The 24,023-nt window shown below is 43.4% G+C and overlaps 1 protein-coding gene across 1 annotated transcript in view; it reads right to left on the reverse strand.

Moving 5' to 3' along the window:
* Positions 1-1,743: 1,743 nt before the first annotated feature.
* Positions 1,744-24,023, reverse strand: part of NR4A3 (nuclear receptor subfamily 4 group A member 3) — a 38,089-nt gene continuing 15,809 nt past the window's right edge. The window contains exons 6-8 of the mRNA XM_059142627.1: positions 18,618-18,817; positions 16,382-16,560; positions 1,744-4,975 (exon numbers count right to left, since the gene is read on the reverse strand). Coding sequence (XP_058998610.1) covers positions 4,728-4,975; positions 16,382-16,560; positions 18,618-18,817 — 627 coding nt within the window. The 3' untranslated portion in view covers positions 1,744-4,727. The remainder of the gene's footprint in view (positions 4,976-16,381; positions 16,561-18,617; positions 18,818-24,023) is intronic.

A 24,023-nucleotide genomic window follows, 5' to 3' on the forward strand; every position in this document is an offset into this window, starting at 1 on the left:
GAGAATTTCTATCTCTGGTCCATGGTCCCGTTTGGAGTCCCCAAACCTAGCAGATTCCTGATGCACACTTCTGTGCTCCTTCTCCTGGAGGAGGAAGGAGGGGGTCTCTCCGGATCTGCCGCTTGTGGGGTCCCTGCTCAAAGAGCAGTGGTTGAACTGTGCCTGGAATCACAGTTTAAGGTAACACCAAGCTGAGAGCTCACTCCTCGGCTCTTTGCAGCCAGCCTCCCTGCTATGATACCTGGCAGCTCTGCCACACTCAGACACCCCTGGTCTTTCTGTGACCCGGCAGGTTCTGAGGCCATACTGTCTCCATGACAGCTCTGCCCCCTACTTAGCCTCTGGAGCAATGTCCTTCAATGGAGCAGCCTTATAAAAGTTCTGATTTTATGCTCTGCTGCTCCACCGCTTGCTGGGAGGCAGCCCCTCTCCCCATGGTCTATCTTCCTGTGTATTGCCTTAGATTCACTTCTCTGCATGTCCTACCTTCCAGAAAGTGGTCACTTTTCTGTTCCTGCAATTGCTGCTCTTCTTCCCTTTGACCTCCTCTTGAGTTTGTAGGGGTTCAGAATGGTTTGATAACTATCTAGTTGAAATCCAGGGACCTGATGATATTAGGTCTCCCACTCCTCCGCCATCTTGCTCCTCCCCCTTGGTGATTCTTTTTTAATGGCTACAGAATTTCAGTTGTGTGAGATGAAAAGAGCTCTGGCCATTGGTTAAACAACAGTGGGGATGTACTTAACATCACTAAACTGTGCATCCGATTAAAAAAAAAGGTAACAATTAGCTTCCTTTGTTGTGTTTGTGCACTGAACTTAGGAAATTTCAACTACAGACATCTGCCCCTTATTTAGTCCTGAATTTCCCACCTCCCTCCTCGTTCAAACCAGACTTCTGCCTCTGGAGTGCACTTTTGCTAAGCACCTGTATTTAAATCCATATGCAAGATGGAGCTCCACCATATCTCTCATTCTTTTCTTACTAATCACACTGTATATAGTTCAGGAAATGAAGGCACCGCTGAGAAGCAAGAAGAAGGGTTTGGCCCCTAGACTGAACATAGCACTTAGATGCCACAGAAAATTCTTTGTGTATGAACTGATGAACTAAGTAGAGCTCCACATTTCTTTTTTGGACGCGTCAGCGCACACACAAGTAATACATTTGCCCTAATCCTGAATATATGATGTTTGGGGCAGAGTTGAAGGAAAGTTGCATTTGCATTGCCCACAAAGAGGGCTTTCTAGGCAATGTAGGATAATGGTGTCAGCAAAAAGGCAAAGGCAAAGAGTACTGATCAATCGTGGAGAACTCGAATCCTGATTCTTGTAAAATCTTGATATAGGAATGAATCCTTCATACCCTTAAAGAATATTTTAGGCTCTATTAAATATATATATTTCATATTCATATATGTATGTATATACACACAAACACACACATATATATATGAAAGAAAATAGCTTCAAACACTCTGCATGTTTGTATCTCCTAGAGCACACAGCAGTGCTTTGTCCACAGGAAGTAGTCAATACACGGTTATTGAATTTAGAATGTCCTTCTTCCCAATCAGTGAGTTTTAATATATTTCCAATCCAGAATGCCTATTAATTTTTCAGCATTAGTAAGCCTTTAAAAAAATCCATTTGTGGATGTGTTTAAGAGCTCACAGCAAATACCATTTTATACATGATGAAGAGAATACTGTTAAATGAAGCATGCTTATTCAACACACTGGTAGCCACTGATAAAATGTAATTTAATTTAATCATTTAAATTTACATTGTTAATGTACAAGAGCATTTCTTTCAAACCACAGGTTAACACACACTAAGGAGCAATGCTGTTAGAAGAGCAGAGAAACTCTGGAAAACTCTGCTGTCTGAAATGAAAGCAAGGCACTCTCCATTAACAGCTGGTGGATTCCATAGAAGGCATATTCTCACTGAGAGAGCTCTCCCACAAGGGAAGAATCACCTGCTTTAATTCTTGCTGTCCTCTTCTGAGCTAGTTTGGTCATCCACTCTATATGTATAAACTTGTGTGTCAACGTTAAGACAAAAGAAGAGAGGTGAATTGATGGATTATGTGGGAGGCTCTCATAGTTCTTACAACTATGGAAGACAGAAGAACACTGGCTATAACCTTTATTTTCAACACTAGTGTCTGGACCTATAACTAAAAACCTTCATTCCTGCCAACCAATCACGGCTAAAAAGTCTTTTCCTTTAATCTGATGGGTTTAAAAATGAAAAGTAACAGCGTTTCTCCAGGGCTGTGATTTTTCTGTTTGTTTTCTTTTATGGACATGACAGAAAACAAGGAATAACTTTCCAATACTAATGGTGCACAAAAGGGTTATGTATGCACAGCATTTCTAATTTATTCAAATTCAATTTGAATTTGGTCCAAAGCTACCTTGTACAAAATGTTAGCTTTCCTGATATTTAATAATGTTTATTATGTTTGTATATAAGCTCAAAAAAATTAATGCAAAAGTACTACTTATGGTTATCAGGTAAAATGTAAATATTAGTGGTTATTTTTAAAAGCCTGTTTTCCTATAGATGCAATAAGTTGAGTAAAAAACACTATGGAAAGGAGAATTAGGTCCTAGTCTTGGTTCTGGTATTAGCCTGTTGGACCTTGGGCAATTTTTTCTTTCTCTGGGTCCCAGTTTTCTCCTCTATGAGTTTTGAAGGGGTGGGGGAGCAGTTGACAAGTCTAATGTCCCAAGAGCCCAACATTGCAGACCCTATCACCTGGATATAAAAATAATAATCTTCCATAAAAGCACACACAAACATAATACATAATCAAATATCAGAATGACTCTTGGTGGGGGGAAAAACATATGCTTTGCTATCTGGGTTATCCTTTGCAGCAATTCGGCAATTCATTTGGCATTTGTTTGATTGTATAATTTAATGACAATATAAACAGCATAGTTTTGTTATTTTTTTCTTGAAAAAGACTAAAGCAAAAATGATTTAAAGCTAACAGAAACTACTGTGACATCAGTTTCACATTCATAGTTTGTTTCTTAGCAAAATGGCCAAAGATATTTTGACTTGATACAGAATATATAATATAAAGACTTTTAGACCTAAAAATCTTCAAACATTATTCGAATTTAGCAAAACATAAGCAAAATTTTCATATCAAAGTGCTAAACAGTACTGCCTTAAAAGTCACTGCAAATGAATCATAAAATAACTGCATGGGAAGTAACATTTATTGTACAAATGGTTAATAAAAAGACACATTATAAATATATATATATGTAACCTGCTATATTTATATATATATTTGTTTATTTAATTTCTAATTGGTGTATCCAAGTCACTGTGAACACCCCATTTAAGTACTCTGTAACTCAGCTTCCAGGAGCTGGTGGTCTTGCAGTAAATACAGGCAAAGCTATTACAACAGAACGTGCATACAAATGTTTATACAAATAAGGACACTATGCAACAAATTATCTCATAGTAATATGGCATCGACAGTATAAACATACAAAAGGGAGTACGAACACGGAATGTTGAAACGCAGCCCACTAATCCTGTCTAGTAGTCACATTCATACTATTATTTTTTAAAATAAGACTCGCTTGCTCTCCAAAATTGTCTTTGTAATCAACAACAGAAATTAAATTATATAGATTTAAAAAATCTTGTTACCTCTGGTGTTTACCCTGTATGATCAGTTCCTACTTCTTTGCATGTTCTTATTTAGGGATCAAACGCTTGAGACTCACTGAAAGCTCCTGGGGCTTGTGAATGAACGTGTCGGTCAGCTGCTATTAACTGAAGCAAGTTTAGGGAACTCTGTCTGGATTGACAGAACGCAGCTGAGATGGCTGTATGCATTCTATTTTGTGATCTGAGCCCCTTGCAGGACAGCTGGACAAAGATCTGGATCCATTTAAAATGACCCAAAGTCTTGGATGGACTGTACCTCAGAAGGGTTCTACAGATGGAAAAAGCCTCGCTAGGAAAATTAACATGTGTCATTTGCCAACACGACTGCCTCCTTTTTTTATCTCCATACGAAATAAAGGAGAGTTAATAAACACGACTCAGCAAGACAGCACTTTAAAAATTGCACTTGTATATGGAAACGAACAGCCGTTATCATTTTGCTATGTCTGATTTCTAGGTAATTGTCATCTTTCACCTTTTGTTAAAATAAAATAAAGGAAGAGAGAAATTAAGAAGAGAGAATTTCTGCCTCATTTGCATCACATATATACCCTTGATACAGGAAGTGTATTCTAAAGATCAACGTCAAGATACCTCCTACCCTGGCGAACAACCCTTGGCTGTTCTTGTTTTTAAATACAAAGCAACTATAATTGTATTCCCCAGAAAGTTTTAAAACAGTTGTATTATCCTTTTTTTTTTTTTTTTCCTGCTGGGATAGCATCGTCCAAAAGTGCTTTGTTAGCAATTTCTTAGAAAACCCTCATGAACTATACCCTCCCCTCCCACAACCAACCCCAAAGCCTAAATATAAAACACAACCCCAACACAATACTCTGCAAGTTTTCTGGCTTTAGGTTGTAAGGAAAAGTGCCAGAAAGAAAAAAAAAAAAGTCTTTTCTACAGGAGCTGCTTCTCCTCTTAAGGAAGGACAGAAAACGGTAGGTGTCCAGACCCATTCCTCTGCTGCTTAGCAAGAAGGTGCTGGCCACTGAGGCAGCTCCCCGCTCTGGCTGCTCCTGTTCAGAAAGGCAGGGTGTCCAGGAAGAGCTTGTCGATGATGGAAGGTGGAGACACCAAGTCTTCCAGCTTCAGGTAGAAGATGCGCTGGAGGCCCAGGGTGCAGAGCTTGCGCAGTTCCACCAGCGCGCCCAGGACCTTGGGCTCGCTGGGCTCCAAGGCCTGTCCCTTACTCTGGTGGTCTTTCAAGCTGCTTGTGATCTTGTTGCATAGCTCCTCCACTCTCTTTGGTTCTTTTAACCCATGTCGTTCTGCAGAAGGAGAGAAAAGGACAAGTTGAGGAGGTGGTGACATCTTAAGATGTTTGTTGTTTTCTGTTTTTGCTTTTTTCTTTTTTTAAAAGTAGGCTCCACACTCAACATGGGGCTTGAACTCATGACCCTGAGATCAAGAGTCAGATGCTGTACCGACTGAGCCAACCAGGCAACTCATTTTTTTTTTTTTTTTAGATTTTATTTATTTATTTGAGAAAGATAGGGAGGGATAAAGCATGAGTGGGGGTGGGGAGGGGCAGAGAGAGAGAGAGAGAGAAGATTCCCTGCTGAGCAGGGAGCCCTATGTGGGGCTCCATCCCAGGACCCTGAGATCATGACTTGAGCCGAAGGCAGATACTCAGCTGACTGAGCCAGCCAGGTACCCCAGGCATCCCCATCTTAAGAAGCTCTGAATCTTGAATAGAGGGCCATGTCTTCTTCCACCAGTTGGGATGGCATTTTACAATCCAAGTGCCTCCCTCTTAGAGGTCACTCATAGCCTTTGGTATCAAACGGCACCAGGCTTTGAATCCCAGTCCTGCCACTTCCTCACTGTGTTCCCCTGAGTTAGCCTCTTAATTTCTGAGCCCCAGTTTCCTTACAAAATGAAGATAATAATTGTTCTTAATTTTCTGGCAGTTTCTGGGAGTACCAGCTTAGGGGAAGCACACCGTTCCTGGCACACAGTCACACTGAATGAGTGACAGAGAGGTAATTACTTTGCATACATCGTCCTACAAAAGCCTGGTCAGGAAGCAACTCTTTATCAGAGTGATAGAGAAACACATCCAGGCAAACGAATTAATGTTCCCATCTTAACAGGTGGAGGGGGAGGGGTCCTGTTAGTACCATTTGCTAATGCAAAGGCTGCCCCATGAGATCCAGCACAAAGCACATTTCTTGTGTTTTCATGCTAACCAGCACTGAGAGGAATCCGGCTTTTCTTTTCCTTGTTTGTGGCCCCCCTTGAAACAGCTATTGACCTACGCCTGGCGTCCTGTACAAAATACACGTCTTCCTGCTGTGGAGATGGCAAAGTCAACGAGAAGGGAAGAGGCCCAGAAAGAGGCGCTGCAGGCATTTTACAATGTAGCAAGACATGAACACCTGTATCTCGTGTTTTATAAAACAATACATAAAAGGATCCCCATGTTAAATATTATAATCTCCTATTTTATTTTAAGTGATTTTCTCAAAGTCCCAAAGATTTTGTCCTCCTACCCCAGAGTGATTTTGCATCTCTAATCAGAAAGGACTCACTCGCATCCAGTACCAATCACTTTGCTCTCCCTCAGCAATTAGATACCAAAGTCTCTTTCCTGAGAGAAGGGCTTGGCCCTACTTATCTCAGTCAGGATTTTTTTTATTTCTAAGTATATTTACATGTAAAACAATAACTCTTCCAAAGGGAAATCAAGCAATGGTGTCTCGTTTTTCTCAGTTATTTTTTTCAGTTGGGTATATATATATATATATATATATATATTTTAATTTTTTAAAAATTCCAGTATAATTAACATATCGCTTTATATTCGTTTCAGGTGTACAAAAGTGTTCAGCAATTCATCAATCCTACATGTTACTCAATGCTCATCAAGATAAGTATTCTCCTAAACCTCAGTTGGGGAAATTTTTGTTAGGGAACTTATTTCCTTAAAACAGAAACAAAAAAATAGTCAATTAGTAAAATGAAGCAAGATCCAGGCATTTCTTCTCTTGCCCTAAATCAAAGCAGGCCGAGGGACCCGGAGATCTGCACTGTTCCCCAGGCTGGCTTGTTGTGTATGAGCTGGGTGAGTCCCTCCCTCTTTAGGGCTTGTTTTAAAAGAAGGAGGTCAGACTTAATGACCTCTAAGGTCCCTTCTGGCTCTGATGTGTCATATTTACATTAAACTACAACCATGAAAACTGCCAGCATCTCAGTTGGATTATAACTTGCAGGCGTCTCATCTCCGTGCACCACAATATAGAGCAAAGGGCACTGGACTTGCAGCCAGACAGAGCTGGGCTTCAGGTCTGGTTCTGTTACTTACTAGCCATGTGACCTCATTTCTTTGAGGCTCAATGTCCTTCTAGCAAAATGGGGATTACAGGGAGGTAGACATACAAGTCTTTATTGTATTCTTCATTTCCTTCTGTGTGTCTCTTTTTTTAAGATTTTATTTTATTTTTTAAGAGAAAGAGAGAGTGTGCACGTGCATATGTACGTGGGTGTGTTAGAGCAGGGGAAGGGAGCTTGGTGGGGTTGCAGAGGAGAGACAGAGAATATTGAGCAGGCTCTATGCCCAGCACTGAGTCTGACGTGAGGCTCAATCTCACAACCTTGAGATCACAACCTGGGCTGAAATCAGGAGATGGACACTTAACCGGCTAAGCCACCCAGGCACCCCAAGATTTTATTTTTTAAGTCATCTGTAGACCCAATGTAGGGCTCAAATTCACAACCCTGAGATCAAGAGTTGCATGTTCTATGGACTGAGCCAGCCAGGGCCCCCCTTTTCTGTGTGTCCTAAATATTGCACAATAAATTGAAAGAAATATATGATTATAATAAAATCTACTTCCATGGATTATTGTCAGGCTTAATTAAGATGATGTTACCTGAAGACCTTCTGCCAGCTGCAGTGTGCTACACACGTGGTATGGTCAGCACCCACAATGGTGCCTGCCGCCTGGCAAATGGTTGGCAACCGTGGGGTCAGTCAAAAGGCAGTAAAGTTCCCTACTTCCCAAGCTTTGCAGGGCACAAGTCTGCTTTTCCCAGGAAACTGTGAGCTAATCAGCCCAGGTGCAAACCTGTCCTCTCCGTTTATCTTTACTGCATACATAGCCCCTTTGTTTAGTCTCAAAAGATGTACCCAGGACTGACCTTCAAGAGAAATTCTGCCTGCAACGGTGTTCTTCTTAAAGTTTTCCCCACCGCCCCCACCCCGCCCCTGGCCCCACCACAGCAAAAAAGCAGACTGCAAGTTTGGCAGTAACTTCAAGAGCTGTAAAATGTTCATAGCCTCTGACCAAGTAATGCCCGCTCTTGGGAATTTATCTGAAGGAAAAATTCAACAGAAGACCCAAACTGTATGCATGAACACATTTGGGGGTAGCAGTATCTGTTAAAAAAAAAAAAATCTGGGAAAAAGTTAAGGGGTAGAAGAATAGGGACACTGCTAAATGGCATATGCACATAATGGAAGATTCTGTAAACATCAGAAAGGACACATGGGAAGGCTGTAAAGCAACATGGAAAACTATAAAGTATCCCATTAAAGAAAGAACAGAATATAAAATGGTATCTAAGATGTGATGACACCTATGCAAATTTTATTTCTGCATATAGAAAAGGGTGAAAGGAAACAGAAAAGTGAGAATATTTCTGAGCTTCTCATTTAGCTCTTTTCCTTTCTTTTAAAATTTCCAAGTTAGCAGTGTTTGTCTATTAAACTGCTAACCTAGAATGATCTGGGATTTGGTCTCTCTCCCAGCTGTAACATGATCAAACAGTCATCTTGCTGATAGTAAATTCTATTAATACCAAGCTATATCGAATTAGGTTCACAACCCAGGGAGAGATGCTTTTCCCAGAATAAAATACCAATCCATTGATTTCAACTTTGCCTTCCTTCCAGTGCCCCATGTCTTGCGTTATATTCAAGATCCCATATTTGTCTTCAGGCAAAGAAATGGAGCACAGTGCTGACTGGATTTGGGGAGGGGGTTGATTATGGAACCTAATAACTAGACTTTCTCACGGCCAAACTCACAGAAGGTGCCTCAGAGTTCTCCCTGCTCTCCAACCAGTTGTGACTGCTCAATAACTATGGCAACCATTATTTATTCAGCGAATTCAAGTAGAGATCGATACCTCCCTGCCAGCTGGATCAACCCTAGGCCTGGAATTCCTTGAGGAATTCAGAGACACTCCTGTTAGAAGCCGAAGGCACCTTCTTTGTTGCTTTGAACAGCTACTGGATTTGTGGTTTCTTTACCTTTTCAAAAGGGCTGAGATAAAATTCAGTCTCCATGCAAACTACTGCCAGCAGCCAGCAAGATTTCCAAGTCACCAGAGAGTCCCTGAGTGGCAGGGACCTTCCTAGTAATCTGCAATTCCTGAAAACCCCAATCACTGATGTTTTCGTGTAAGGGACCTCCTTTCTCTTTGGTGCCTGCTAAATATGGCTGCAGTGCTGACAGACAGAGACTTCAACAAACCTGGGGAAATCAGACATTTGGATTTCCCCCTTCCTAGAGAATCACACACAGATTTTACTGTAAGATCTTCGTCCACCATTAAACAAGAACACAAGCTCTTTGGCATTTCTTGCTCTTTGACCTACATCACACTACATCATACTATAAATATTTTTGCATTTTAACTCAGCTCTCTCTATCCAAAACTTAAAGACTCATCTTATAGAAACGGCTAAGTAATGGATTTATGTGTCACAATCATAGTACATATGAGCTGGAAAGGATTTGAGTCATTTAGTTCACACTCCCACCCAAGACAAAAATCCCTGTGGAGATGTCACAAAGTGCCCAGCACCAGCTAGTGCTTAGGGGTCACCTGGGTGGCTCAGTTGGTTAAGCAACTGCCTTGGGCTCAGCTCATGATCCCGGAATCCGGGGATCGAGTCCAGCATCGGGCTCCCAGCTCCACGGGGAGTCTGCTTCTCCCTCTGACCTTCTCCCTTCTCATGTTCTCTCTCACTGTCTCTCTCTCTTAAATTAAAAAAAAAAAAATCTTAAAAAAAATTAACAATGTACTTGGTAGCACTTTATGTTCTGCTCTTTTACTTAGATTATTTTATCACACCCTCTCAACATCCTTGTGAATTGGACAGGACAAAGATGATCTTTATTTAATAGATAAGAAGGCTCAGGCTCAGAGAGTTAAGTGACTTGCCCATAGTCAAATTTAGCTAATGGCTAATTTCTTTTGCTCCAAGTCCAGACATGTTTCTTTTATACCAGGATGCCTTGAACATATGAGAATGTTTTTCATCATGAGATGAATTCAGCCCCTATAACTCCTATAGCCCCTTCCTACTTTCTGTGTACCTAATTATATAAGTGGTTAATTACTTCTTTGAACAAATATGTACTGAGTGCCTATTCTGTGCCTAGCATTGTTATAGTCATAGTCATTGGGGGTAGAGCAGTGAACAAAACAGACAGATAACAGATCCTATCCCTGCCCTGTGTGGTGTTAGTATCCAAAGAAACTGTTGAATTCCTATGCAATTTTAGCTATAAGGGCAGAGGGAGGTGGGAGGAGGAGAGAGGAGGGAGGGAGGGGGAGAGGGAAGGAATAGAAGAGAGAAAAGAGGGAGAGAGAGGGAGAGATTGAGGGAACTAATAGAGCTATTAATGCCCATGCTCATGGTTTCCCCTTTTTCCCTAGTTAAGATCTACTTATCCTGTAGATTGCAAATCAAGTATTTCTTCAAGGGGACCTTCCTTTTTGCTCTAGTTTAGATCATGTTCTCCTACAGTGTTCTATTTTTTTTCCTTCTGAAGGATATAAAAGGGCGAAATCAGATATCGCCCTGTAATAAAATTATTAGCAAGTATTCTCTATGTCTAAAAACTCAACTGTCTAAAAACTCAACTGTCTGACTCTCGTCCGCCTCCTCCATTAAGTGTAAGCTCCATGGGGGTATGGGCTGTGTTTGCCCACTCTTATACATGCAGCACTACTATGTATATACATACTACAAAGGAGACACCAATAACTATCTGTTCAATGAATATATATATGGAGGAACAATGACCTGTAAAATACGATGAACTGATACTAAACATGTGGGTTGCTCAGAATAAATAGACAAGTTGGGAGTTAATGAGCAGGGCACAACGGTAAAGAACTTCACAAACTCTAAAACCTACCCCATTGGAAGCTTTGGAGCCAGATTTCCCAGAGGGAGAACCTGGCTCTGCCACTTATGAGCCTGGCTACTTTGGGTCTGTTTCCACATTTGTAAAATAGGGCTGATAAGGATAGCTACCCCTTGAGTTGTAGTGAGACTTAAATGAATTAACACATGTGAAGTGTCTGGGACAATGGCAGCATAGAGTTAAGTACTTAAAAATTATTAGCAAGTATCCTCTATGTCTAAGAACTCAACTCATTAACATCCTCTTCAAATCAGCTACTTCTCTGAGTTTACCTATGAAGGATTTCGCGGACCTCCCCACTGCTCTCATAACCATGTCTAATGACTCCTCCCCACTGACCATCATAGTTAGTTAATCCATCGCAAAAACTCTGATTATCATCTCTGTGATGTGCCTTGCATTTAGCTCCTCCTCTCAATCTCACTGCCTCTGGGCTAGGACTTCTGTAACTATGACCTACATTGTTTCCAACCAGCTCCTGGCTGGTCCCTCTGCTGCCCATCTCTGCTGTAATCCATCCCAGGTCCTTCCAAATCTACTTAATAAACGACATGAAACCAAAGAGCACATGTAAAGCCCTTGGCACACTGCCTGGCACTGGGTATTTTTAAATGGTGGTTATTATTAATTTCCTAGAATCCTAATTACCAATAGCTTTCATTGCCCCTTGCTACTCAAGTGTGGTCCCTACAGTAGCCACATCAACATCACCTGGCAGCTTGCTAGAAATGCAGAATCTTAGACCCTGTCCTGAACCAGCCTCATCAGAATGTGCAGTTTAACAAGATGCTTAGGGAGTTCATGCCCACAAACACTGGGGAAGCCTGGTCCCAGTGAGATGCCTGAGCCTGTCTGTACCCAGCGTTCGTCCAGTCTCCATAAATCGAACTCCTCAAAGCCACTTGTCCCAGTATCAAATAGTTCTATTACAAAGTTTTTCTTTATGTTTTATGTTTATGATTTTACAGTTCCCAGTTCTGTCTCTTGGGCACATACAAGAAACTAATTCTCTTCCTTCTGGCAAGCAGCAGGGAATGAGGATAGGGTAATGGTAGCCGTCAGAAGACCCAATAATGACATGCAATTCCTTCGCTTTCTGAGCAGGTCTCAGGGTACAGGCCAACTCAGAGACAACTGTCATCCAGTTCCAGCCACAAAGGAGCGCTAACACCAACCAACAAACAGGACCTTCCTGCTCCGCTCTGAGCTCCACTTCTTTCTTGGGGAAGTCATCTCACTGCTACTTCTCACTGCATACATAACATCCTTTACTGGAGGCCAGTCCCCAGAGACACGGAGCCCGTGCTCATGAGGAAGCCACAAGCTGGTCAGCAGTCTATGCTTAGGCTATAATACTGCTTTCCAGTCTGTCTGTCTTTGGGCTATTAGAGTACATGTCTGTCTCCCCAAGGAAACCACAAACTCTTTGAGGATGAGGGATTGTGTGTCTGGTGCATAGCAGATGCTCAATAAATATTACTGAATTAATCTGAATTGAAATATGGTAGTCCTCAGGAATTCAGACTATTTTCTAATAACAAAGTGGTAGGTTAAAAATAATTAATTTTCCTAATATGGGACGCTTTCTGCAATTTACAATGAACCCATTCATTTAACCAATGTTTGCTATGTGCCAGACACTTAAATATCAAGGTAATTATAAAGATGAATAAGACTCTCCCTGTCCTTCAAGAAACCCACAGTCTACTTACAGAAGAAGAGACACAAATAAATTACTTAATATAATGTGTATGTGCAATTGTAAGGATACAGGAAATTGTTATGGATTCTCAGGAGAATAGCCAGCTCTTCCCAGAGGTAAGAAAACAGAATTTAACATAATAATAATAAAGATTGGTCTAATATTTTTTCTCTTCGAAGTACACATTAGCTCATTTAATCTTTATAGGAAACCTACGAGTAGAAGCAAGTATGCCTGTGAAAAATAAGAAAACTGAGATTCAGAGAGTATAAAGAAAAAAGAGAGAGAGAAAGAGGGGAGTGTGTGTAAGAAACTAGCCCAAGACTGCACAGCTAGGAATTAGCAGTGAAGACTTGAACTCAGATCTCCAATTTCTAAATTCCAAGACAATCCCCACCCTTTTTTAAAAAAATGATATTGCCAAAGTTTTACACTTCATTTTCTTTGCAATGCCTCTGATGGCTATACATGATATAAAAACAGGGTAACCAGGTAACCATGTAGAATGAGCGGGGTAGAGGGTATGGCAAGATCAGCCACCTGCCTGGTCCTTCTGTCACTGTTCATTGCTTTCTGTCCCTGCTTCAACCTCTCTCCCTGCTCTCCAATCTTAGAATTCATGTTCTAATAAGACCAAGAAAAAGACTCTAGGCATAAGAGAAAGGAGTTCTGTTCTCACTTGACAGAAGATCGGAGCGGGCAAAGAAAGCCATGGAGAACATTCTTTTAGTGTAATGATGCCAAATGACATTTGGGCACTCAAGATTCCCTCCCCACCATCTGGTCTAAAATGGCCTTTCCGATCTTGTTTCCCTTTTTACTGCATAGGAAAGACATTTTACTCGGATGCTCGATCGTCATAAGATAAATATCATATAGAATCAATCTTTTCCCTGAAAATCCTTTAAATTCCCCCAAAGTGTGGCTTTCACCACCAGAAGCAGAGACCCCAGGACCCATTGTGGACATGATGTCTTCTGTCTCATGCTCACCACAGGATCGACACTCTTCAAGTACGATAGCCTGCACTCTTTTGGTTCTTCTTTCTAGCCAGATTAGATGTGGGTTTGGGTTTCAACACAGGTGTAACGCAACACCGCTTACTTGTTTCTCCCCAAAGGTGCTGAAGCCTTTGTGATGCTATTTTCTTGATCTGGAATGTCCTTCCTCTGCATCTTCTCGTGGCTACACCCTACCTCCTTGGGAAGCCATACATGACCAGTGCCTCCACCTTTCTCTGCCCAAAAAAAGTGAACAGTAATCTGGACTTCCCCTGCACCAAATCTATTTCTTTTAAGGACCTGGACACTAACTGTCACACATTAAGTTCATTGCATCCCTAATCACACATGACTTTCTAGAAGGTTCTACCCTTTCTAATAGTAGAATTGATGCATGGCTTATCTTTGCATCCTGAGAGACTGACCCCAGCCCTGGCATATGGTAGGCCCTCGATATTTAGTTAATGAATGGATACTTATAAAATAGTAATTCCACACTAACTTGCTGCTTGGGGGGGGGGTCTTCTTATGTATGAAACATAATGAACTGTTGCCAGACTTCATCTCACCAGGATCCCATCAGAAGCAAAGCATTTCTGTTGCTCCCATGTCAGGGATGGGGAACAGGTGAAAGAAAACAGTTAGGGCAGATAAACTGGTGACTTAAAAAACATTTGATAACCACAACTGTGAGGCATGGGAGTGATCTGAAACAAACCATTTCCTGCCCCACCTCACCACCAAGTTTTTCACAAGGAGGCCTAGAGACAGGTGGAAGAGGCAGATAAAAAGAAGTAGAAAACAAAAGCTACGACGTGTGTGCTAACTTTTAATACTGCCCAGGTTCTTAATAATTTCCCTGGAAAAGAGATTGGCTAAACTTCTAACAGCCTGTTTCCTTTTCATGATTCTTCCCTGTGGTTTAGGAGCAGATAATTTGGGGATGAGTTTTCTGATGCCAGGAGCCCAGCTGATCAGAGCCCCACCATCACCTGGGACCATCAACGGAGCTTATTCCAAAGTCAGGATTTCCTGGGAGGCCACAGTCCATTGGAAACGAAGATCTGGAACAACGCACACTAATGCTTTCCGGACGTCCCCTTTCCTGCCCTTTCCTGATGCTTTCATACGTTTCAAACCCCCTCCCAACCAGCAAATCACAAAGCACTGCAATGTGCGGAAAAGAGAGAAGAGGAGCTTATTTTTCCTGTGGGCATTTCCCACAGCACCTAGGATAGCTCTGCACAGGCTGCCAAGATCAAGGGCAGGGACCAGGACTACCCCGGGAAGGACGGGGCCCCCCATGCCTGAGTGCCGGGCGAGTGCAGCTTCATTTTCTCAATACTTGTGTCGTCCTTGGAGCCTCTCAAGCAGCCGAGGAGAAGTTCACCAAACGTAACGCCTCCTAAAGCCACCACCAGCTTCCTCATGGCACCGAGTTCGATTTTGGACTCCCTAGGGTTTTCAAGGGGAAGGGGCAGGCATAGGCCAACCTTGAGGGGATCCCTGTCACCGTCATTCCAGGGTGGAATACAGGTGGAATGAACGCCTAGTCCGAATCCAGTCTGGCTACATCACAAACCTTTTTCCTGAAATCCTTACTGCTATCTCCTAGAACAGGGGCTGTTATCCCCATTTTACAGATTGCAGTCTGGAGAAATGAAATGCATTACTGAATAGCACATGCTTATTGAATACAGGGCCCCAGATTACAGTGTGGGGGTGCCGGATTCCATAGTCCATGCTGCTTCTGCTATACCAAGCTCCCTGAGCAAACCTCCCCACAGAGGGCAGTGGGCCGGGAAGCTGTAACCGTAGGGCACACAGCAGGCTGGAGGCAGAGACGGGACCCACAGCACCATCTCCTAATTTCTTCCCTGTGTTCTCTGCTCTGAGCTGCCCAGTATCTCCAGGAGGGGACAGTCTGGCACTCACGTGTCCCAGGCTCATCGGCATCTATTAATTTCTACTTAATGAGGAAAACAAATACACAAAGATGTAAACCTCAGTAGCTCTCCTCTAACCCCACAGCTCCTATACCCGGACTGGCCCTTTCCCTCTTGCTGGTGCTCAAAACCAGCTGTTAGGGTAGCTCTGTCTAAAATGCAAGCCTGGCTTGCTCCCCAGGTCAACACTTCCCATGGATCCCCATTACTCCCTGAATGACCTCGGACCTCCTCACTGATGTACAAAAGGCTCTTCGTGCCTCGCCCCACACTTCCCAGCCAGGCCCGGCTCCCTTTCCAGCACTCTATCTTTTTTGCTCATTTCCTTCTTAAAACTTATGACAAATTAGAGAAATTTAATGGGTTTAGCAAATTTTTATGTATCCCCAGAATTCTCAGTCCTTCCATTTTAGCCTGGAGATACCCTGTGCTTTTATCAAGGACCATTCACGTTTGTAACATGTTACCTCTTTAGAGAAGCACACCACCTTTGATGACTCGGCACTTTGTACCCATGCCCACAGCCTGCCCTGGCACAGCACCCTGTCTCCCATGCATTCGTGTGCACATTCTAGCTCCTCCAGGGATGCGTGCCTTCATCTCTGAAAACCCACCGACGTGAGCAGAGGGCCAAGATCAGTGAACACTTGTTGACTCACTTGCTGGACTCAACACTCATTTCCATAGGGATGTGGCAACGTGTTGGTTTTAGTTGCCGCAAGCCAAGGCTGGTTCTAAGTGGCAGTCATTTCCCCAATTTTCTGGTTGTGTGTGTGTGACCGCCAACGCCGGAATCCACCATTAACGTAGGGAAGGAGAGGAAGGGGGACACAGGCACCTCGGTGAGCAGGGTGGCACTTACCTGTGATCATGCTCAGTGCTGACAGGCATGCTAAGGCTTGGATATCAAGGTTCAGGCTCTGCAAACTTAAGGAAAAGTCTTTAATGGAGTCGAGCCACTCCCCAAATCCACGAAGGCACTGAAGTCGATGCAGGACAAGTCCATTGCAGAACACAAACTTATCTTCAGCAGTGTTTGACCTACAAGACAAAGTTGTGGGGGTGGGTGGGAGATGGAGACACATCAAACATGCGCTCAGTCGGTCCAACATCAGAACACAAAGGCACCTAAACAGCCATGAGGCAGCATTCAGAAGCCCCCGGCATGGTGCTGTGCAACCTTCCCAGATATTCTCGATGGACAAGACTGTACTCCTGGGATCAACCTCCACTGCCACTTGTCTGCGTGAACTTTCTGGGTGAAGGGCAGTCCTGGGTAGCAGGCGGTGGAGCCCCTGCTTTGTTATTACTCGAATCAGGTGCTGTCCCCTGAGGGATGGGACAGGGAGGAGAAGGCACTCGGGGAGGATGGATGTGAAGCCCCAGGCGCCGCCTCTCTCTGTAGTGAACGTGAGGCTGTTCCCTTCAGGGCTCCTTGGCCAGGACTTCTCCCTTTTATTCTTAAATGTCAAAAACTGATAAGACCTGAGCCTAGACACTACAATTCCACTGTGCAGACTCTAAAAACACCAAGTCCTTGCAATTGCCAGAAGTCAATCCCAGAAATTAAAAGTGACCCAAAGTCCCAAGTAATCGTTGTTGGAAGTCTCCTTCTGTCTTTTTAACAGTGGGGCTGCGGAGGGCTGTTTCTAAATTGGTCTGATAGTTTATATTATGCCCATCACTATGCTCTGGAACACCTAGACGTCACCACTTAGCCATGGACCTGGGAGCAGGCCTTTCATCTCTCCCTTTCCTTATCTATAAAAAAGGAAATTCTGATTACTACCTCCTGCCATTGTTGTGAGAACTCAATAAGGTATTTGAAAGCCCACGCACAGGGCCTGGTACCGAAGAGGAGCTCAATGAGTATTAAGTGTAATAAATTCTGACTTCTCTATGGTCCTTACTTGAATCTTACTTTTCCTTTAATTTTCCAGTCTCTTGCTACATATTTCTCTTTCAGCCTATTACATTAACAAGTTAATATCTCTTGATTTGGGCTTCTTGGATGAGTAGCTTTATTCATTCATTCCCTTAGCAATTATGTCCTTAGCCCCAGGTATATGCCATTCCTGGAGCCAGGCACTGGAAAAAATTTGGTGAATAGTACATACATGGCACCTGCCGGCAAGCAATTTATCCCTTACTTAATCCGTTGCTGCCTGCCCAACAGAGGACGGTCCTGTTGCTGGCTTGCCTTCTGTGGACATGAGATTGGCTATCATTATGCTAATGACTGACCCTCCTAAATGGAACTCCACCTCTGTCTCTCCTGCCCCAGAGGCATGCAAAAGACAGAAGGATTCAGCCTCAGAGTTTAAAACACGGACCTCAGGCCACTGGCATCAGAATCACTGGAGCATGAGTTAAAAATGCAGATTTCTGGACTTCTTCCAAAGTAGCTCCAAACCAAAAGAGCTGAGAATGAGGCCTGGGAATCTGCACTTTGCACAAGAGTTTCTGGTAACACTTAGATATGAAAAGCTTAGAGAGAAGCTCAGATCCCAGGTTCCAGCTTTTTCGAAAATCACCCCCTCTTTGTCTTTGGTGTCACTGAGTAGGATAGGTTGGACCAAGTCTTTTGATCCAAAAGCTATTCTCTTGGAGTAAACATGTGGGGTTGAGAAGCTGTGGGAACTCTTTAGAGCCCCATCTGGTGTACTCGAACAGCCCCTTGTTAAATAGAAACCCATGAGGTAAATGCAAAGCTCAAAACAAATTACTGCCTGCCAGGAAATGCCTTATGCACCATGAGAGAATCTTCCTAGAATCATAGAATGTTGGAACTGCCATGGGCTTCAGAGATCAACAGATCTGACCTCCTCATAGCACAAAGCAAAGTGAGTATCAGGGGAGGCCAGGGACCAGCTCAGGGTCCTAGAGCAAGTCCATTTTGGAACTGAGACTAGAACCCAGGAGTCCTGGCTCCCAGGCAAGTGCTCTCACCCACAGCCTAATTTCATTCATGCCTGACCATCTTTCCTATTTCCTTCCTGAGCAAACTTTACCGACGACTCCGTTAGAAACCCAGCAGGTTTCCAACTTCTCCAAAGCAAGGGGAGAACTTAAAAATAAAATAAAATCATAGTAATTACCTGATGGAAAGTCTGAGAACAAACAGCTCCAAAAAGGCTGATTCTATAAGTAACGTCTGATCTTCTTTGGGGAGATCAGTAAATCCGGGGATCTTTTCTGCCCAGCTTCTGGACACATCGATGGAGGCTGTCAGGAGGTTGTAGAACTGTTGCACGTGCTCGGCATCCGTGCCTGCCGCAGCCTGTTCAGCCGGACAGTACTAGAAGGCAAACCACAGAGAGCTGCGTTAGCGCAGGTCCATTGGGGCGGCAGCACCATTCGCAAATTAGCTTTTCCAAGACAGTCACAGCCTAAAACCTCATTTTTAGGTCCCATGGTTGTAAAACATTTTTTTCTTTTTTTTTGTATTTAGTCTCATCTGATTCTCACAATGTAAGCAGAGCAAATTATGTTACCTCTTTTTTGTTGTTGTTGTTTTTAAGATTTTTATTTATTCATTTCACAGAGAGAGACACAGTGAGAGAGGGAACACAAGCAGGGGTAGTGTGAGCGGGAGAAGCAGGCTTCCTGCTAAGCAGGGAGCCCGATGCGGAGCTCGATCCCAGGACCCTGGGATCATGGCCTGAGCCGAAGGCAGACGCTTAAGACTGAGCCACCCAGGCACCCACATTGTGTTATATCTTAACAGACAAAAGAAACCTGGTGACATCCATTAGTGCAGTGGTTTTCCATCCTGATGTAAGACTGAAATCAAGTTCTACAAAACACCTTGTCTAGCTCATCTGCATGGAGATTTGAATTTAACAGGTCTGGGTGGGGACTGGTCATCAGGAATTTCAAAGGCCCCCCAGGTGATTCCAAAGAGCTGTTAAGGAGAATCATTACCCCTGAGGTCTGTGTCCAACAGGCCTCCAGGGTCTACTGATTCCACCAAAGCATAGCTGTCTCTGGGATGCTGATTCAGTCACAGTTCTCAAAGTGTAGTCCCTGGGCCAGCAGCACCAGCAACACCTGGGAATGTGCCGGAAAGGAACATCTTGGGTCCCGACCCAGACCTATAGAAGCAGAAACTCTGAGACTAGGAGAGACTGTTTTATGGAGACCTCCAGCTGATTCTCATGCACACTGGATTCCAGGAACCACAGAATTAACCAATAGGAGAAGAGAATGATTTTTGCTTGTTGCAGGTGGATTTCTTTAAGATAAAACAAACCAGGCCAGAGGAGGGGGGTGTCTCCTTAGCAGGGCCCAAGCAGTCATGTGCTATCAGACTCAGGACTTATGGCTACTTAAATTCATGAAAAACGAAATAAAAACCCCAGTTTCTCAGTTGCATTGGCCGTATTTCTAGTGCTCTAAAGCCATATGTCACGTGGAATATTTTGATCACTGTAGAATATTCTACAGGACGGCACTGATTTAAAGGATCCCAGGAGAAGAAAGGTACAAGTAGGAATACAGTCCTTGTCCAGCTTTTGGATATCCTGGTAGACTCAGGGTTTTGTTTGAGTCACTGGAGGAAAATGTCTTTGCTGCTCTGGGCAGGAAGATTGATAGAGCAAGATAGTAATCAAGGGTCAAACAACAACAGAAGCACAACAGATCGGCAGAAATACTCATGGAAGTACGCACATCATTTTCTTCGCCCTCATGCAGCCTTATGTATGTTTGTGTCCTTTGTCTTAGTTCCTGCGGGGTATGGATTTTAATCCGTATTTTACAGGTGAGAAAAATGAGGCTCAGGGGCACTCAGGGAGGTGAAGACTTTCCCAAGGTACACAACCAATAGTGGTCCAGCCAAGACTTAAACATGGCACCGTGACTCCCCCTTCTACACTCCCTGGCTGTTAATATGTCTGATATTCCTAGCTGGTAGCCTGTGGGATAGTTTTAAATAGCGTTTTTGCTTTGCTCTCATCGGAGGTATCTGCGTGTGTATTTGGTCCCATGTTTTGTCAACAGCACAGTGACCGCACATAACTGACCCCCAATAAGTTGTTGAATATTGCTCAGTGAAAAAACAGTCAGGGGAGTGCTTCGGTTTGTCACAATGCCCTAACCTGGCTGCCGGAGGAACAGCCAAGAAGCGCCAGGAGCTGACTAAGGAAACACTTAGGAGGAATGAGGTACTTGCCTTAACTGGGTCTCTCTCTCTTTTTCCCCTTTGTGCTTCCCCAAGAGGCATCATGAAATACCAAAAGACACCATCAGACAAGGGGCCCAGATGCTTTAATCCTAGATTTGTCTAGGCCCCTAATTTGTGAAAGAATGCAGCTCTGCCTGTAGTTACCTGGGATAAATTACTTCACTTTTCTGAGCCTCGGTTTTCTCCTCTGTAAAGTGGGGATTAGAGCAGAACCCCCATTAGAAAGCTGATAGTACTACATGTGAAACTCCCGCGTGCTATCTGGAGTAGAGAAAAGAATTTTGGACCAGGCAGTAGGTCATGGGGTCCTCCTCCAGGCTCCGGCATTGACTTGCTCTGCAGCCCTAGCCAAGTTACTTAACTTCTCTGGAGAAGGAAGTGACCGGGCTACTTGATTTTTAAGATATCTTCTGGCTCTCTGCATTCAGCTGTCTGCTATTGATTTCTAGTTTAGTTACATTGCAGTTTGATAGCACACATTGTCTGTTTTCATTCTTTTAAATTTGTTAGGGTGCATTTTTATGGCCCAGACTATCAACTATCCTGGCGAATGTTCCATGTGATGGCTCTTGAATTTGATGATTCTAAATGTTGTTAATCATACCAGCTATGGTGTTACTGCCTAGAATTTGGCACTGATTTAGCATTATTTTGTCTTAAAATAGTGTGTTAAATGGAGAGGAAAAAGACCAAAGGTTGTAAACTTGTCCCTGGGAATAGGACCTAATAGCGAACTCCTGCACTGACCTCCCTGAAACCATGGCTCACAATCAGTAATCTCTCTGCTCAGAATCCTCTGGAGTGCTTAGCTTCCATCCAGCATTCTCTGCAGGCCTCATCCCTGCTGGGCTCACATTTCATGCGTCCTGCACACAGGGAGGTGCAGACCCTGCCTACTATGTTTGTGCAATTGTCTCCGATGGAGTTCAGCAAGGAGAAAAGCCAGCAGGCCTGGCACGCCGGACTCCAGCCAGACCCTCTGGGTTTCACCTGCAGTGATTCTGGCCCACGGTCTGGAATTTGGGGGACAAACTGGATTCAGCCTGAGCCACCAGTAACTTGGGGTTGACTGGTGGGTCAGCACCCAATGCTAGAGGAAAAAACAAACCAAAGGTCCCCTTTGTTGAACGTAAGATTTAAAGGAACAGAACAAAACATTTTGGATCCTTTCTTACCTGGCCTAGAAGTTTTTTATAAAACGTTGCCAAGGAAGACTGGAATTTGCAGGTGGAAGAATCTGATCCCCATTCTCAGCTTCTGGGCTCCCTACATCACTCTGTTTCTGGGCTAGGCAATTTTGGGGTTCACCAGAGAAAATCTAGAAATGTTCATTTATTGATCATTCCCATCGAATTTAGGTCAAATTGAGAAAGACTTTAAAAAAAAATAAATCTTTTTTCCTGTTTAGGTTTTTTATTTCAGCCTGTGTGAATAATCGATCCATCTAAAATTTGCTTTACCTCTGGTCAGAGACACCGTATGACATTTACTAACCATTTAGAAGAGGCTATCGCTGTCTGATGGAAGTTTCTCCGAATGACCTAGAGTGAGAATCTCAAGCTGAAGCAACTCTCCATTCTGCATATGACCATACTAGGGCTGGGCAGGTCAGACTGCAACAACAACCCTAAAGGCCTAAAATAAATTGTTCGAATGCGAATTAAGTGAGAGCCTCCGGGAACGCCAGCCCCGGCACAAGGGTAATGTGAGGTTTTCAGAGCAAAACGGAATCTGGTATTTGCTCCACCTCACTGCTAGTCCAGGCTGAATATGTAGAATGTCCTAAGAACCTTTATCTCCCTTCAGAATGTTACTTTCCCTTGGGTCTTTCTATTTCTTTATACATTTTAGATGTGATCATTACATGAGCCAACTGTGCAGACATATTCCTAGGTTTTTACACTTTTAAAAAGTGACGCTTAAAAAAAATTGGCAACAAGTATGTCCCCCCCCAACACCCGCCCCACCGCCATCTTTCTTTTCTAACCCCCTTCCCTGCTAAAAAACAAAAGAAACAGAAAACCCTCTTCTTCTCCCACTAATGGCGTCACTACAGTGATACCTTTGCTTACTTTCTCTCTCCTTCAGGCTATGTCAGCTGTAGGCAGGGGATTCTCTTCAATGTGCTCATTGCTATAGAACAGTACCTGACACCCAAGAGCCCAATCCGTAATTATTTATTATACGACTTTATATTTATTTACTTTCTGAAAATTTATATGTCTATCCCTCATTCCCTCTAGTCTCAAAAAAAAGCTGGGAAACATAAGATTAGAGGTAAAACTGGATTGTTTTTATTAAACTATACTGGTGGTTCTCAAACCTTAGTGCGGCAACGAGTCACCCAAGGCGCTTGTTAAAATGCAGATTCCTGTCTGCTTCGTCCCCCCTGTCCCAGTTCTGATTCAGTAGGTCTGGGTGTGGCCCAGGAATCTGAATTTTTAAGCAAACACCCTGGATCTTCCTGGGCACCACACTCCGGGAAATGCTGAGCTCAACCGGTAGCAGAATTAGAGCAGGGCTAACAGTCAGAGGGTCCAGAAGGAGAAGCCTGGGAGGGATCATGGCGGGGCATTTAGTCCGATCTCCTCACCATTCAGACAAGGCAGCTGAGGCCCGCTGTGGCACAGGGACTGGCCTGAAATCTTGTTAACATATTTAAATGCCATTTGCTGGTGCCTGGTTTTATCCGAGCGACATCTCTTGTTTTTGGAGTCTGTTACTACCCTAAGTGACACCAATTACCGAGAAACATCCCAATTTGCTGAAGAATACTTGAAATGACCAACTAATGAGAACGTTAAGTATATTTTCTCATTAGTAATAATGCAGGCCCCAAAACCAAACCCCATATCTATATATACTTGTATTGCTAAATTAAAAGCAACTGTGGGGCAGAGAACAGCTACATTTTGAGAAGAAACAAATCAAATGTGACATGTTTTGACTGCACTGATATACAATGATCCGAGCTCACTTTTGAAGGAGAGAAGTTTGGCCCAAAGGAGAAGTGAAGGTCCCAGAGCCAGGAACACTTCCCAGAGCGAGAAGCTCTCTTTCTGGCCTCTCACACATGCATGAATTCCCTCTGTGACTTGGAACCCAACTGCTCCACCTCCCTTTCCCACAATCAGGGAAAACCACTCACTCGCGACCTTAGAGACATACACGCTGGAGCAAGGTTGGAACATACCTATTTGGCAAACATTGTCTCATTTCTCCACTTGCCCAATTCAAGGGAGAAACTGGCATTGTCAACAAATTGTCTTGGTCAAATCAACTGTCTGACCCAAATCCGACAGGGCAAATTCTTATTTAA

Source organism: Mustela lutreola, chromosome 12 (genome assembly GCF_030435805.1).
Source record: "Mustela lutreola isolate mMusLut2 chromosome 12, mMusLut2.pri, whole genome shotgun sequence".
Lineage (NCBI taxonomy): Eukaryota > Metazoa > Chordata > Mammalia > Carnivora > Mustelidae > Mustela > Mustela lutreola.